Consider the following 14,814-nt stretch of genomic DNA (forward strand, 5'->3'; position numbering starts at 1 on the left):
TTGCGAACAAAAACAAAACCAAAACACTTTTTTTTTTTTTTTTTTTTTTTTTTTTTTTTTGGATGCGAGAATGCCCGTGTCGGACTGGCTGCGTCAGCTGCGCGCGTTGCTGTCGACGTGGACGTCTCGCCCTGCGCCGTGCTGCTCGTCAAGCGGACTACTGCGCCATGTCACGTCGAACGTGGTGCTGATGACGCTGCCAGACCCGATGGCCGCTGGGCTGGACGAGCACGGCGACGCGGCGTCATCACTCCACCATCTCCTCCAAGCGTCGGCGTCAGCGTCTTCCTCCTCTGCAGCCTCGTCTCCCGCTGCGTCGTCGCCGTCAGCATTCGCGCCGCCGTACGTCTACCCACGCAGTCAGTCGCAAGTCCCGGCGTCCGTCATTGCTGCCAACAGACGACGAAGGGTAACGAAAACCGATGACAGAATCCCCTTTTTTATTATTTATTGCAATTTTTTTACTTTTTTTTTTTTTTGTTTTTTTGCTGTGTTTTGTCGGCTTCGAAACGCTTACTGAGAAAACGCATTGTATGAAGGATGGATGCTAGGGGAGTGCATGCCGTCTGAGAGCTCTGCATACACTTTGATATTGTTGGATTGGGTATTTGGAGAGGTCGTGACATTAAGAGAGAGAGTGGTGAGAAGTTTTGGGGGAAAAAGTCGGCCTCTTCACGCCATGTCTCCACTCTCTCTTGTTCTCGATCAACATCGTATGACTTTGTTTTTTTCTATGATGGAAAAGTGCGCATGAACCCACAAACTAAATGCCCATGAACTCAAAAGCTAAATGCCCAAGAACTCAAAAGCTAAATGCCCATGAACTCAAACAACTAACATCCTTCCTTTGCTGTTTGCTGAACCTTCGTTTTGGTCAGATAACGGCAGCAGAACGACTGCTCCGATCAAAGCATGGCAAGCGATTCATGGTGTACAACACGAGCGACACCCCGCTGCTCAATGCACGCAACGCAGATGCCGTGTTTGATGGCAATGTCGTCGAGTTTCATTCCCCGTGCCAAAACCTGTCGCCAGATGCACACCCTCTCAGCCTGGATGCGTTGCTTGTGCTGTGCCGCTCAATGCGGTCTTGGTTGCACGCGCATCCCAAGAACGTCGCAGTGATTGTGACTGCTCCGCGCCATGCGTCGCTGGTCATTACGTGCTGTCTCGTGTACTGCAGCTTTTTGCAGGCGACGGAAGGGGCCGAAGTGCTGGACTTTTACCAGCGTGAGGCGACCGCCTGCCAAGAGCTGATTGCTGCAACAGGCCAAACGCTACCGTCCCACCGCCGGTTTGTGCTGGCGTGGATTAAGCTTCTCGCGCGCAAAGGCCACTGCGACGTGCTCATTGACACCTCGCGCTTGGTGTCGAACGCCAGCTGGCATGCCATCAGCCGCCATCGCAGCTCGAGCGTCAACAGCGCCAACGGCAACAGTGGCGCCGAGCCGCCGCACTCTGGAGACCATGGCAGCGGTGCTGGTGTCGATGCATCGCACCACAATGGTGGCAACGCTGGCAGCTCTGCTCGCGACAATTCCACCAGCATGCGTCTCGGCGCCCTCTTGTCCGCCTCGATTCAGACGACTCTCGGTGCGTCCATCTCCGCCAAACAAAAGGCTAGCGCGCCGGAAGCCGATCCCCGGCAACTCGCACTGCTTGCGCGCGGTGATCTAGATGACTTGTGGGAGGACGAGGCCCCGCGCGGACGAACTAGCTCTGGCTCGAGCGGCTCGCGCTCGCGCCGGAATAGCGGGGCGGGCCATGCAGCTGTCAGGCACGCCAGTGACGACATCGACATGGTCACGGCTCACCCTCGACAGAGCACGAAATGTTATCAAGTGGTCTTGCAGTCAATCTCGTTGGCGTCGTTGCCCAACTTGGTCAAACCCTCGACGACGCCCTATCGCTTGTCAATCTTGATTGCCCGCAATGGCGACGTTGTCTATTCCTCCATGGTCGCCGATCGCGGCCCAAAGTCGTTGCCCCAAGGAGCAACCACTGTGGCCTTTGCCGTCAATCGAGAATTGAGTGGCGACTATTGGCTCAAAGTCTACTGCATGTCGAACGCTGGTCCTGGCATTCTTTTATGTGATACGACCTTCCACACCTGTCAGGTGTCTGTTGCCGAGAGTACTCTGTACGTCCAACGGTCGGAGATGAACACCAGTGCCCGAAACAGCGACCTGTTTCCTGAAGATTTTGCGCTCGCTCTGCAGTTCAGCGTACAACTCAAGGATCCCATGCCAGCAGCACTGCCTGCTCTGCTTGCGAGCGGCAGCAGTAGTAGTAGCAGCAGCAGCAGCAGCCGTGGTGGTGTTGCAATGGGGAGCACGGCCAATCTTGCCAGCACCTCCACCGAAATCCTTGCCGACCACCTTGCCCGTGCGTCTCCGGTCGCCCCTGCAACTCGCGCGCAAGCGACCGATTCGACGAGCAAAAACGAGCGCAGCATCCGCCGACAGACCCTTCTTGATCAAACGCGACGCGATGAAGAAATGGCCCGAGAGTTGGCGGCTCAGTTTGAGCGCGAGCTAGCTGCCGAGGCTGCTTCCGCGTCGGGCTTGACAACGCCTAGTATGACTCGCCAGTCGCTTCCTTTCGTGCCGTCCACCTCTGGAACTCCGTGGTCTACACGCCGAGACATTCCTGCGCGGAACAGTCGCAGCGTGTTTTCTTCCGACGACTTTGCTGTTCTGTCCTCCAGCCTTCCCACCAGTGCGTATCGATCGCGTCGCTCCAGTACCGCGACTGTACCGAGCAACACGCCGACTCTATCCTCCCCTCTCGCCAGTAGTGCTGCGATGCACGAAGAGGTGGAAGAATGCCAAGTGTGTCGGCAAGCGTACGACGATGGCGAGCTTGTCAAGACCCTGCCCTGCTTTCACCGCTATCATAGTGCGTGCATTGACCCATGGCTGCTCACAAAAGGGCAGTGTCCAGTCTGCCACACTTCCATTCTGATTGCCGAAGATCGAGAGTATGATGATTGATTTTTTTTTTTTTTCCTAGCTGGTTCCCGGCGGATGTTCTCGGTTTGTATTTGTTTGGACGTTTTTGGTTTTGTTTCTGGCTGTGTACTTTTATGTTGTTTAATAAGAATTTTGCTTCAACAGTCTTTTTCTATTGATTCAACGCTTCCTGCTGCAATGCTGTCCTATGAGAGTATGACGGAGAGACAACGCGAGGTGTATGACCAAGTCAAGAATGCGAGTGGACAGCTCGAGTAAGAAGAAAGCCAGGTTGATTGAAACATCACAGTGTGACAGCGCGTGCGTACTGACGAACTGTAAAACGTGCACAGAATATTACAACTTCCTCTTGATCAAGCCCTTGAAGAAATCAAAGCTGTTGCCATCCTGTTTTTGTTTTTGCGGCCAAAAAAAAAGCAGTCACACATGACAAGAGCGAGTTTGTCAATCACTCACATACAATGTTTGCTGACAATCACACACACCCACACTTCTCTCCCTCGCGCATCCACGACACTCAGCAATGATTCAATGCAACACGTACAGGCTGCAGCTCGTAGGGAACTCCGGTGACGTCGTCCACCGCCAGCAAAAAGCCAGTCGGCGTGAGCCCTTTGACTCGCACAACGGCAGCATCCTCCTCGAGAGTCACGATCTGGTCCGTGTGCAGCCAGGAGGTCGTGTACTCGGAGATGAACTGTGAGAATCCAGCGCCTTCGCCGCCGGTGCCGCTCTGGGCCGAGCCGCCGCCGAATTCGGCGTACATGGTTTCGAACGCGTTCAGGAAGGAGGCAAGCATCTTTTCGCGCGTGTAGAACTCGGCACCAGCAGCTCCGCGTTGTTCGATAATGTCGTTCAGGCACGTAGTAGGCTTGCTGTTGGCCACGTTGATACCCACGCCGATGAAAACGTCAAAGGAAGCATCCTCGTGGCGGTACTCTGTCTTGCACACAATGCCTGCCACCTTGAGGCCATCCACCGTGTAAATGTCGTTGGGCCACTTCAAGCGGATGCCGAGGGAGGTGCCGTTGATGGCACGGATGATGGCCAGCGCGGCGAGGTACTGGATGAAGACCAGACGCTCGGGCTTCTTTTGCGAAACCTTGAGTGTAAAGCAGAGGCAGCCCTCGGGCGACTCCCACAGATTGCCTCCGCGGCCATGGCCCGAGTACTGGCGGTCGGCAAGACAAACAGAGCCGGTCGGGAGCTGCGAGACGTGCACGAATGTGTCTGTGAGCAGGCGCTGGGTGGACGACAGCCGCGGTCCGTAGAGCAGCGTGTGTCCCAGATTCAGCGTGTCGAGCTGCTTAAAGAAGAGTGCCGGCTCGAACGCAGCACCAGGGTTTGGCTTGGTCGTGACGGCGGTGACGACCATATCGGGCGTCTCGCCGGCATCGCGAATATCCAGTCCATTTGGTGCGGAAACGCTCACCGAGCCCGCCGTGACGGCAGCTGGCGGCACAGACGCACTTCCAGCAACATTTGGACCCACTTTGGGGCCTGGGCCGACCTTGGGACCGGGACCTACTTTCGGACCAGGGCCGACTTTGGGGCCTGGGCCGACTTTGGGGCCTGGGCCGACCTTGGGACCCTGGTCGACCTTGGGTCCAATGGACGATGCTTGCTGAGCGGGACTGACCACTGGGGCGTGCGGCGCGGCTGCGTTGCGGAGTGCGTCGACGAGGGCTGCGCGGCCTGAGGCTTGGATGGAGGACGAGTGGACGAAGAGCAGGTCGGGCGAGACTGGCGCAGGGCCAGCATCAGTCGTAGTCGCGGCGGAGGAGGAGGAGGAGGATTGCATTGGGGTGGCCGGAGGGAGAGCGGAGGTGGAGCTGAATAATGTGAGGCAGCGAAGTGTAGCGGAGGAAAAGGTAGGCAGCGCGGCCCGAAGGGTGAATGGATTAGTAAGAAATCGCCGTGTTAAAATGCACAAGCCGCTACTGCAGTGCATTCAGAGGAGTGAAGTGCTCCTCCAAAAGAAGCCACACACCGGCATTTGGAATCAATCACAAGGTGGATCAAGCGCAATGGAATAGAGAGGAGGGGAGGAAACACGACAGGGGCGAATATGGACCCAGGCAGAGAAAAATACAGTTTTAAAAAAAAAAAGTACAAGTTTCAACTCTTTGGAGGTGGCAGGGAACCCGGCTCATTGGGAAGCAAAGGCTTGCAGACCACTCAGAAAGTTACGTTGAGCCTAAGCACACGTCATGAGAGAGAGAGAGAGAGTGAGTGAGAGCACATGCAAATCAGCAGATCGGTGCAAAAGATGCAATGCATCCTGTAACATACCTCAAGAGAGACAGACGACGCGCCAATATAAGTGTCCAAGATGGAAGTTTGAACAAACTTGGATGCGACAGTCCCGAGAGATTCACCCTGGAACGTACAACCATAAAATTCAACAACAATAAATGAGAGAGTTCGGATGGACGAATGCTTGTGTCATCACTCGTAAAGAAGGGAGGGGGGGGGGGACGCAAGAGCTCACCCGCAAAGACAGTTGCAAGACGCCGTCAGGGCGCAGGACAAAGTCGACGGCATCGCCAGGCGCGATTTTGCCCTGAGGAAACAAGGCTTTGAACTGGTCGACCGCCATCTGAGCGCCCGCACGCTCCACAGGATCCTGGATGTGCTTCAATCGTGCCGCCATTGCGCGACCAAGGGCTTCTCGCAAATGCTTGATATCGGGGTTGCGCACAGCGACTACACCCGCGCAAAAATCGGATCAAGTCACACACACGTTGAGGCGACATTTTTCAGCATTCCAAGCCATTTTGGTGCGACGTGCAGAGGCTTTGACATACCCAAACGAATGGAGAGCGGTTGCTTCAGGTTGATCAGGGTTTCGGCGGCAGTGGATGGCACAAGTTGGTCCTGCACATTGAGTGAAAATGAATGAGCGTTCTTTCACGACTTCAACCTCGCAGCAATTCTCATCGTCCTACACGGTGACGTTGGATGGCAAGCTTCAACCCCGCCGAGTCTGGAACATAGAGCCCAATCGCGTAGACTTGGACTTGCAAGAAGGTGACTGTGCGCACGCCCGTTCCGACCAGCGCCAGGTTCGTGTTTGCCAGCGTCAAGTGTGTCGGAAACCGTGCTCCTGAGCTCTTGTCAAACGCATCTAATCATAACACAGTGACGTCGTCACCAAGGACAAGCGCGAGCGAAAATTGAGTTTCCAAATATGCCAGATTTCTCCAATTCTCAGAATTTTCCAGCTCTCTTCTTCGGACTCAAACCGTTGGAGGCAGGCATGACTTTTGCATGATGTTGTTACATTCAGTGTCGTGCTGGGTCGTGTTTGGCGGCTCTGCGCGGACAACCTCACGCTTTGCCGCTGCAATGGCAGCCGCAGCAATGGAAACTGCAGCAAAGCCAGACGCCGCAGCCAACGCGAGCGCGCGCATCCGACGCGGCTGAGCAGCAGCAGCAGCAGGCGCCGCCATCGTGGACATGGACATGCCTGCTGCTGCTGCTGCTGCTGCTGTGGATGGACGCATGCGCGACAATCCAGCTCGGGCGAATGAAGCTGCCGCGATCCTGACATTGCTGCCGCTCAGTCGGAAAGCAGTCCAGAACGACATTTCTGTCGGGAAATCTGAGAAAATTAGACGACTGGAATTTATTGGTTGAAAATTTTTAAAAAAATCACAAATCTGAAACAATTCTCAACACAAAATAAGAAAAAAAAAGTTTCAGTCGATTTTTATTTTGTTACTCTTTTTTGAGTTTTTAGTATCTTTTTTTGTTTCGACTAGAAGAGCGAATTTCGCGTTACTGATTCTATGCCGGCGCTGGTCTTTCTTGGTCGTCGCTGGCAGGTCGGCTCGGACGACTTTGTGCTGCCCGACCTGGTCACTGTTGCGCTGCGATCGCTGTGGTAAGGGACAAGGCCCATCAACAACAACAGCAACAACAACAGCAGCAACAGCAACAACAGCAACAGCAACAACAACAAGAAGAAGCAGCCAGCAAAGTCAAGCGAGTGCTGGGCAGTGAAGAGTGAGGCTGGGAGGGAACGAGTCACGCCATCCAAAGCATCAAAAGCCAGTCACACAACACGCTGCTCCAGTCCACAACTGGAAGTGAAGATTGGTGATACATAGTTGAGAGCTCAACGCGGATGGAGCCAAAGCGGATGAGGCGGTGGTGGGACTGCTTCTTCAGTTGACAATGCAGTGCATGGACATCACACCCCAAAAAGACTCAGACGCTGTATCGTTGAGCATGAGGGACTTGCTATGTCAAACATACAGAAGAAGAAGAAGAAGAAAGACAAAAAAACAACGAGACAGCCATCATCGCTTGCAAGGGAGCGAAGCGGAACAAAAAGCGCCGTTCTGAGCAACTAACAAACTCTCTGAGCAACTAACTGGCTTCAGAAGAAAAAAATTACTGACTTTTTGAGATCAACCGAAAATGCATCATAGGATTGCGGGCCTCGCTGTCATTTATACGCACGCCTCGTCGCGCTACGGCGAATGCGACGGGTTTGACGTGCTGCAGGCGTACCTGCTCGCTGGTCTCGGTCTGTACGGCGTCGTGGTGATTCTGGAGCTCGTCATTGTGCGGACCTCGTTGCAAGGAAGCATCCTGAACTCGCGCGCAAGGAAAGCCATCCCAAGCCTGCTCCTGGCTCGACTTGCGCTCAGCGTCCTCGAGCTGGCGTTCGCGGGGTGGGGTGTCGACGAAATCTTCTTCCAAGACCGCCTCTCGTGCGAGGAGGACCTCGACAACGTCGTCACCGATGTGCTGCATGCCATCATTATTGCAAACTGGTGCCTGGTCGGGATTGAGCTCGTCTCCTTTTGGCTCGTGTTTGATCCGATGGGTTCGATTGCCAACCCACGAGCGCGCTCCGAGTACCGCGCCACCGAGGCGTACGCCAAAGCGTGGGCGTCCAAGCTGCGATGCCTCTTCTGCTGTGTGTCGGACGATCTCCCCGCCGGCTCGTCCTCGCAAACGGCGTTTGGCAATGGGCAGATTTGGATGGAGCTCGCGCAGCTCTTGGCCGGCTTTTTCAAGCACCTCGATGTCGTCCCGTCCGACATTGCCGCCGGATTGGCCATTTTGCGCGCTCGGCAGCGTGTGGAAGAGCGCCGACGCATCATTAGCAAGGCCGCCCGCGTCAATGGTGCAGAGTCTGCTGGCAGCAGCGAGCTGGGCTCCAATTCTCGCCCTCTGTCGCCCCGGTTTACCTCCACCGGCCCGCTGCCGTACTACCCAACTGCCAACGGCCAGCCTGCCACGCGCGGCGTGTCCAGATCGTTCCTGTCGGGCACCAGGCCCGCCACCAGGATTTACGACCAGGTAACGCAAGCTCACTCGAGCAGCCTTGGCCTGCATGCCGAAGTCGATGCGGCCGACCTTGCGGAAGTGCACCACTTTGGTAAGCTGGCCCTGGGCATCTACGGCTGGCCTCTCTACCTCTTTATGCACCTGTGCACCGGTCTGTGCCGCCTGAACGTGTGCAACTGCGAGGGCACCCCTTGCTGCAACAAGCCCCAGTTTGCACGCTATGACATTTCGAATGCCCAAACTCACACCTCGCGGCCCGCGACCACCAAGGACGTCTATGTTGGCGACAATTGCTGCTCTTGCAACCTGGCCGCGCTCAAAAAGCAGTCGGGGCTGAACAACTGTGACATTGCGTACGTGAGCTTTAGCAACCGCGTTTTCGAAACGCCCTTCTATGTCGCCATCGACCATTCGCGGCGATGCGTCGTCATCACTGTTCGCGGCACGCTGTCGTTTGACGATGCCGTCGTCGACCTCATTGCTGCAGAAGAGAAAGTGCGCATCCCGGGCACCGACTTTGACTCGTACGTCCACCGTGGCATCTTCCATGCCGCTCAAGGTGTCAAGACGACGCTGGACAATGTGGGTGTACTGAAGGCGCTGCTTGGCCCTGGCGGCCATTGCGAAGGCTTTGGCTTGGTCGTGATTGGCCACTCTCTCGGCGCCGGTACTGCCAGTCTGCTGACACTGTTGCTGCGTCCCGAGCACCCAGAGGTGACGTGCTATGCGTACTCTTGCCCTGGTGCCATGGTCAGCCACGAGCTGTCCCGGTATTGTCAAGACTTTATCATCTCCATCGTCTTGGGCAAGGATGTGGTCCCGCGCCTTGGTCGACGCAATGCCGAGTTGCTGCGTGACCAGCTGGTGCACGCTGTTTCGGCGTCCCGTGCTGCCAAGTGGAATATTCTGGGCCACGCCACGTGCAGCATTTGCTGCAGTCCGCTCGGATGCTGCTGTGGGACGAATCACGAAGCCGAAGGCGAGTTTACAGAGGACCGTGCCCGCGCTCTTGGTCTGGACGTCGAGATTGACATCCCATCAGCCAGAAAACCCCAGACGCAGCAGCCAACGTCCCGCCAGATGAGTGATGTCACCACGCTTGCGAGCAATCCTGAGCCAGCATCATTATTATCATCATCATCATCATCACCGCCCTCGTCCTCCCATGGAAACTCTCAACAACCAGCGTCGTTGCGATCGTCTGGTCGCGCTGGTTACTCTGCCCTTCCCACGAGTGACGAGGACGAGTCTGCCTCGTTGTTAGGAAGCTACAATCGGGCGCGTGCGTCCGATCCCGAACCAGTTGCCATGTACATGCCTGGTCGAGTGCTGCACATGGTCAAGACAAAGTCGCGGACAACCCACTGCGGTCTGGCCAAGGAACGCGTGTATGCGGCGCGTTGGGCAGAAGTGACCGAGTTTGATCACATTCTCGTGTCGCCATTGATGGTGGCAGACCACATGCCCGACAAGGTTATGGCCGTGCTTGGAAAGCTAGTGAGCCAAAACGCTCACTCTGTTTCGGATGTGTAATCAGATTTGTCTAAAAGGTGCGAATGAATTTTTTATGAGAGCTGTGCTCTGTGGTCGTGTAGTGGCTTGTGTGTTTGTTTTGAGTGATTGTGTGCTGAGTGGTGAGTAGGGAAAGGGGCGATCATTTTGGTTGTTCATCCGTCTGTTCTCGAGAAACTTGGTTTTACATTGTACATGAAGGGAAATACAGCGAAAGAGATTCCGAAATAATAGCGTGGTTTCCAAGCTCTTTTTTAAATAATGTACAGTATCTCAACCCGAGAACGGCGCCAAACCGTAAACAGCTGGCTGGAAACTTTCCAGCGACGTGAGAATCTCTGTCGCAATCTCGAAGGGTTGCCTGTCGAGCCGCGTATCTGGAATGACGATTGTTCGCATCCCTGCCGCAACACCTGCGAGCACCAAGCAAAAGGTCTAGCGAATGAGACAAAAGAAACAGCCAACATCAACCCAAAAAAAAAAAGCAATCCTCTCAGTATCCTTACCCGCTTGGCAACCAGAGCTGGAATCATGGTAGAGAGTGCATAGAACATGCCAAAATGATGAATGTCAAGCAAGTCGTGACAATACAAGACACAGTAAGTCCACATCATCAAGTGCCACGTTGGATTCGACACAAGTTCAAAAGCTCTGGCATTTTTACAGTGCGTCCTCGAACACAAGACATTGCTCTGGCCGCATGCCAAGTCTCTTTGCAGCGAGTAGGAAGATATCTGGCGATGGCTTGCCGTTCTTGAGTTCAGGATCGTCTCCAGTGACGACGAGCGTGCAGCGGGCGAACATTTCCGGGTGAGCAGCGCGCTTGAGCTCGACCGCCGCGCTGTTGGACGACGTGCAGATGGCCATGGGTATTCCCAGCTGCGCCAGGTGCGCAGTGATGCGGTCGGCGCCAGGCAGCTTCTGCGCTCGGCTGTAGAGCTGCTTAAAGTTGGTCTCCCAGCCATCGACGATGGCGGCCGGCTCGATCAGTCCGTGCAGGCCAAAGTGATCCACGACAATCACAGACCAGTCGCTGCCCTTGAGTCCCAGGATCTTGCGCTTGAGCTCCCAGGACATCTGGTTTCGGAAAAGTTGGAGTCAAAAATCGCGCCAAATTTTCAGCCAACGGTGCTAAACGACTCGTATCGACCTTGCCGACCCCGACCTACCGTCTTGCCAAAGCGATCTAGCACACCCTGCATGGCAATGTCAGAGAGCGGCTCAGTGTCGAGAAGCGTCCCGTCGAGATCAAACAAGACACACGCAACGGCAGCATTGGCCATTCTAGTCTGAGAAACCACAAAAAAAAAAAAAAAAACAAGGACTGGCAAGGATTGGAAGGCTCAGTTTTGGCCAAACACGACGTACGGTCTTGACCAGCGATGCTCATTGAGGTTGAAGGAGGGGTTGGTCTGAGGAACATGCTTTAGCATTCTTGAAAACACCCTTCAGGAGAGCGCAGAAGGGGAACGAAAACGAGCAAAATTTGTCAGCGGGTAGTTTGCTTGCCCTCCACCACAAGACGTCATTCGAAACATGTCCTGCATGTTTGCCTTTGCTTTCCACTGCCCAACGCTTTCAGTCTTCTTGATAGTGGGTGGAAAGGTTTGATTGTTTGTTTGTTTGAGTTTGTATTGATTTTTTTTTTTTTTTTTTTTTTTTGAGCCTGTGCGTTTGGCACACCGTCTGGCCTCGCCTCTTGCTCTGCGTGTGAGAGATTGATGTTGTGGCGTGAGCAAACGCGATCAGAGACACGGACTGAAACTTCATTCCTGTTGTTTGATAGATTGAGAAAATGCTGTCGTATCAAAGTATGAGCGCGAGACAGCGCAAGTTGTACGACAAAGTCAAGAAGGCCAGTACATCGTTCGAGTAAGAAAGAGCCGGAAGTATTGGAAAGAAAGTGCGACAACATGTTTACTGATGAAATGGAGGACAGACAGCAGTGCGAGAATATTGACGATGCCGGCGCACAAGCGATTGCTGAGGGACTCAAAGGCAACCCGAACGTGGAGAAACTCTTGTAAGTCATCTCGCTTCGAGTGAGGAGTGTGAGTGGGTGGCTTCGGCCGAGGACATTAAGAGTGGCTCACTATGGGAGGAGATGGACAGTCTGTGGGGCAATCAGATTGGTGATGCTGGAGCGCGGGCGATTGCTGAGACACTCAAACTCGATGCGGACCTGCGAAAGCTTGAGTAAGTCATCTCAATTTGACTCGTGCATGTAAGTGGGCAGAGGCATTTAGAGTGCTCACGGAAGGACGGAATGCACAGTCTGTACGACAATCAAATTGGCGAAGATGGTGCGCGGGCGATTGCTGATGCACTCAAGCTGAACACGACGCTGACAAAGCTCAAGTAAGTCGTCTCACTTTGACTAGTGCATGTGAGTGGGTGGTTTCAGCAGAGGCATTCAGAGTGCTCAGTGGTAAATGGGACGGACAAGTCTGAATGATAATCAGATTGGTGATGCTGGGGCACAAGCGATTGCTGAGACACTCAAAGTGAACACGACGATGGAGAGGCTCTGGTATGTCATCTCACTTTGTACTGATGTATGTGAGTGGGTGATCTAGTAGAGGGCATTGCCAGTACTTACTAATTGGTGGACAGTCTGAGTGCGAATCAGATTGGGGATGCTGGTGCCCAGGCACTTTCTGCGGCACTCAAAGTGAACAAGACGTTGATCAAGATCGAGTAAGGGGTGTCACTTTCACTCAACAGGGTGCATTTAGAGTGCTCATTGATGGAGGGGATGTGGACAGGCTATGGAATAATCAGATTGGCGATGCTGGAGCACAGGCGATTGCTGAAACACTCAAAGTCAACGCGACGCTCACCCAGCTCACGTAAGTCATCTCACTTTGATGTGAGTGGATGGTCCAGCAGAGGTGTTCAGAATGCTTACAATGACTGAGCAGTTTGGACAAGAATAAGCTTGGCGATGCTGGAGCGACGACGATTGCTGAGATGCTCCAAGTAAACAAAATACTGACTTCGCTCGGGTAAGGCATCTCACTTTAACTGATGTTTGTGAATGAGTGATGTCAGGAGATGGTCTTCAGAGTGCTTACTGATGGAAGGGAATGAACAGCCTGGACTACAATCAGATTGGCGATGCTGGAGCGAACGCAGTTGCAGAAGCACTCAAAGTGAACACGTCCTTGCGAACGCTCCAGTAAATCACATCAATTTGGCTGACGCTTTTCAGTGCGAGTCTTTTCAGCAAAAGGCTCATTGATGGAGCAATTTGACAGTTTGGGCAAGATTGGCAACGCCGGAGCGCAGACAATGGCTGAAGTTCTCAAAATGAACACGCTGACTCGTCTCAGGTCAGGCATATCATAGTTTCTGATGCATGTGATTGGGTAGCAGAGGGTATTCAAAGTGCTCGTTGAATGGAACGGACCGACAGTATGTGTCAAATTGGCGACGCAGAAGCGCAGGCCATTGCTGAGGCACTCAAAGTGAACACGACCTTGACTGATCTCAGGTAATGCATCTCACTTTGACTAACGCGTGCGAGTGGTGATTGTAGTAGAGGGCTTTTAGAAGGCTCACCGATGGAAGGGACGAACAGGCTGGACTTGGGGTATATTGGCGAGGCTGGAGCAAATGCGATCGCTAAGTCACTCAAGAATCTGCGCTATCTTCAGTAAGGCATCTCAATTTGACTGATGCTTGTGAGTGGATGATTCAGCAGAGGGCACGCAGAGTGCTCACTGATGGAGGGGACGGACAGTCTCGGGAAAAATCGGATTGGCGATGCTGGTGCGCAGGCGATTGCAGAGGCAGTCAAAGTGAACAATAAACTGCGCTTCCTCGTGTAAGGCATCGCACTTTGACAGATGCTTGTGAGTGGATGATTCAGTGGAGGGCACACAGAGTGCGCACTGATTGTGTGGACTAGTTTGGATGAGAATGAGATTGGCGATGCGGGAGCGCAGGCGATTGCTGGGGCACTCAAGGTGAACTCGACAATGTCCTGGCTCTAGTAAGACAGCTATCCCTCATAGTTCCAATTGGCGCAGAGAGCTAACTGATGGATGGAACGCACAGTTTGGAAGACAATCAGATTGGCGATGCTGGAGCCCAGGCGATTAACAAAGTGTTCAAGATGAACCCGAAGCTGGTGGAAGTTTAGTACGGTGTCGTGCACTTTGACTTGGAGCCAGGGTCATCCTGCTCACTCACTTGCGTTGCTCAACAGTCTAGTGCGAGATTGCATTAGCAATGCTTGTGCTCAAGCAATCAATTCACACAGGGTCCTACGTAAGCTAAGTTGTCCTTGCCAAACGAAGCCATTGAAGCTCACACGAGCTGCTTCAACCAACGGAGTGTGCCTTCCGATTGCTCATTCATGTTGCGCAGCATTTACGACCAGATTAACCCTCTAGCATTCTCCTTACTTCCACGCGTAGCAACCGCTGACGACCTTCAGACCGTATTTTGCTTGCTGACCGGCGAACCGGCGCTAGAGGATCAGTCCTCACTTCTACCAGCATTACCAGCCGAGATTGCCGACATCATTATGGACGAAGCGCAACACTGGCAAGGCGTGCAGCATACCAAACGAAGCCCGTACGATGACCGTCATGTCAAGGTCACAGTGCCTCAAAGCATCTATGGAAATTCGACCCGTGTGAAAGCAATTCAAGTGGTTCGGGACACGAAGAAACTTTACCACCGCATCGGTGACAATGTCTTTGACTTGATTGTTCGAGATGAGCAAGGTGCTGTTCAATATGAATACGCGGCGAAAGCTACTTTTGTCGATTCTACGCTCGTATCCGCGACGCTCTGGCCAGCGAGTACTCCTATCATCAGGCAAATCCGCGTGGGTTGGCAAGTTCAGGTTCAACCCAGCAAGTCTGCCCGAGATGTGCTGTTTGAATCGCTCGTTGTTAGATGCGTTTAGCGAATAAATTTGTGACTTCCCTGCTTACCATCAAGAAAAGCTACAATGCAATAGCTCGCGGCTCAGCAACCCGTCCACCTCGGTCGATTGATCCGAATGATGGAAGAT

At 53.7% G+C, this 14,814-nt stretch overlaps 6 protein-coding genes across 6 annotated transcripts; 3 read left to right on the top strand and 3 right to left on the bottom strand.

Moving 5' to 3' along the window:
- Positions 1–49: 49 nt before the first annotated feature.
- Positions 50–3,112, top strand: CAOG_05621 (hypothetical protein). The gene is made up of 2 exons (XM_004346244.2): positions 50–409; positions 879–3,112. Exons 1-2 carry the CDS (start codon positions 71–73, stop codon positions 2,991–2,993), a joined length of 2,454 nt encoding a protein of 817 aa, XP_004346294.1. The 5' UTR covers positions 50–70; the 3' UTR covers positions 2,994–3,112.
- On the bottom strand, positions 3,067–5,037 carry CAOG_08906 (hypothetical protein). The gene is made up of 3 exons (XM_011272266.1): positions 4,555–5,037; positions 3,517–4,482; positions 3,067–3,359 (listed from the first exon to the last, which is right to left on the bottom strand). The coding sequence occupies exons 1-3, from the start codon at positions 4,921–4,923 to the stop codon at positions 3,309–3,311; spliced, it is 1,386 nt and encodes a 461-aa protein (XP_011270568.1). The 5' UTR covers positions 4,924–5,037; the 3' UTR covers positions 3,067–3,308.
- On the bottom strand, positions 4,983–6,562 carry CAOG_08907 (hypothetical protein; the record flags this gene model as incomplete). Its single annotated transcript, XM_011272267.1, has 6 exons — positions 4,983–5,169; positions 5,265–5,351; positions 5,464–5,678; positions 5,780–5,849; positions 5,921–6,099; positions 6,256–6,562. The coding sequence occupies 6 exons, from the start codon at positions 6,560–6,562 to the stop codon at positions 5,122–5,124; spliced, it is 906 nt and encodes a 301-aa protein (XP_011270569.1). The 3' UTR covers positions 4,983–5,121.
- A 125-nt stretch (positions 6,563–6,687) lies between these two features.
- Positions 6,688–10,016, top strand: CAOG_05624 (hypothetical protein). The gene is made up of 2 exons (XM_004346247.2): positions 6,688–6,858; positions 7,409–10,016. The coding sequence occupies exons 1-2, from the start codon at positions 6,764–6,766 to the stop codon at positions 9,807–9,809; spliced, it is 2,496 nt and encodes an 831-aa protein (XP_004346297.1). The 5' UTR covers positions 6,688–6,763; the 3' UTR covers positions 9,810–10,016.
- CAOG_05625 (HAD-superfamily hydrolase) lies at positions 9,955–11,105 on the bottom strand. The gene is made up of 4 exons (XM_004346248.2): positions 10,958–11,105; positions 10,453–10,865; positions 10,295–10,311; positions 9,955–10,201 (listed from the first exon to the last, which is right to left on the bottom strand). The coding sequence occupies exons 1-4, from the start codon at positions 11,069–11,071 to the stop codon at positions 10,062–10,064; spliced, it is 684 nt and encodes a 227-aa protein (XP_004346298.2). The 5' UTR covers positions 11,072–11,105; the 3' UTR covers positions 9,955–10,061.
- A 496-nt stretch (positions 11,106–11,601) lies between these two features.
- On the top strand, positions 11,602–14,706 carry CAOG_05626 (hypothetical protein; the record flags this gene model as incomplete). Its single annotated transcript, XM_004346249.2, has 16 exons — positions 11,602–11,660; positions 11,728–11,811; positions 11,901–11,984; positions 12,063–12,146; positions 12,235–12,318; positions 12,402–12,485; positions 12,554–12,637; positions 12,710–12,793; positions 12,883–12,966; positions 13,046–13,120; positions 13,204–13,281; positions 13,369–13,443; positions 13,531–13,614; positions 13,699–13,782; positions 13,848–13,931; positions 14,160–14,706. 16 exons carry the CDS (start codon positions 11,602–11,604, stop codon positions 14,704–14,706), a joined length of 1,758 nt encoding a protein of 585 aa, XP_004346299.2.
- Positions 14,707–14,814: the final 108 nt, after the last annotated feature.

Source organism: Capsaspora owczarzaki (assembly GCF_000151315.2).
Source record: "Capsaspora owczarzaki ATCC 30864 unplaced genomic scaffold supercont2.9, whole genome shotgun sequence".
Taxonomy (NCBI): domain Eukaryota; class Filasterea; order Ministeriida; family Capsasporidae; genus Capsaspora; species Capsaspora owczarzaki.

What these genes read in the sequence shown, in the direction of transcription:
- CAOG_05625 (XM_004346248.2), bottom strand. Translation starts at nt 11,071, where the DNA reads ATGGCCAATGCTGCCGTTGCGTGTGTCTTGTTTGATCTCGACGGGACG. An exon ending in TAGATCGCTTTGGCAAGACG is followed by an intron (nt 10,866 to 10,957) that starts GTAGGTCGGGGT and finishes TTCCGAAACCAG; the next exon opens with ATGTCCTGGGAGCTCAAGCG.
- CAOG_05624 (XM_004346247.2), top strand. Translation starts at nt 6,764, where the DNA reads ATGCCGGCGCTGGTCTTTCTTGGTCGTCGCTGGCAGGTCGGCTCGGAC. An exon ending in GTTGCGCTGCGATCGCTGTG is followed by an intron (nt 6,859 to 7,408) that starts GTAAGGGACAAG and finishes AATGCATCATAG; the next exon opens with GATTGCGGGCCTCGCTGTCA.
- CAOG_08906 (XM_011272266.1), bottom strand. Translation starts at nt 4,923, where the DNA reads ATGCACTGCAGTAGCGGCTTGTGCATTTTAACACGGCGATTTCTTACT. An exon ending in AGGTCGACCAGGGTCCCAAG is followed by an intron (nt 4,483 to 4,554) that starts GTCGGCCCAGGC and finishes CCCGGTCCCAAG; the next exon opens with GTCGGCCCAGGCCCCAAAGT. An exon ending in TTCCCTACGAGCTGCAGCCT is followed by an intron (nt 3,360 to 3,516) that starts GTACGTGTTGCA and finishes AAACAAAAACAG; the next exon opens with GATGGCAACAGCTTTGATTT.
- CAOG_05621 (XM_004346244.2), top strand. Translation starts at nt 71, where the DNA reads ATGCCCGTGTCGGACTGGCTGCGTCAGCTGCGCGCGTTGCTGTCGACG. An exon ending in CTGCCAACAGACGACGAAGG is followed by an intron (nt 410 to 878) that starts GTAACGAAAACC and finishes CGTTTTGGTCAG; the next exon opens with ATAACGGCAGCAGAACGACT.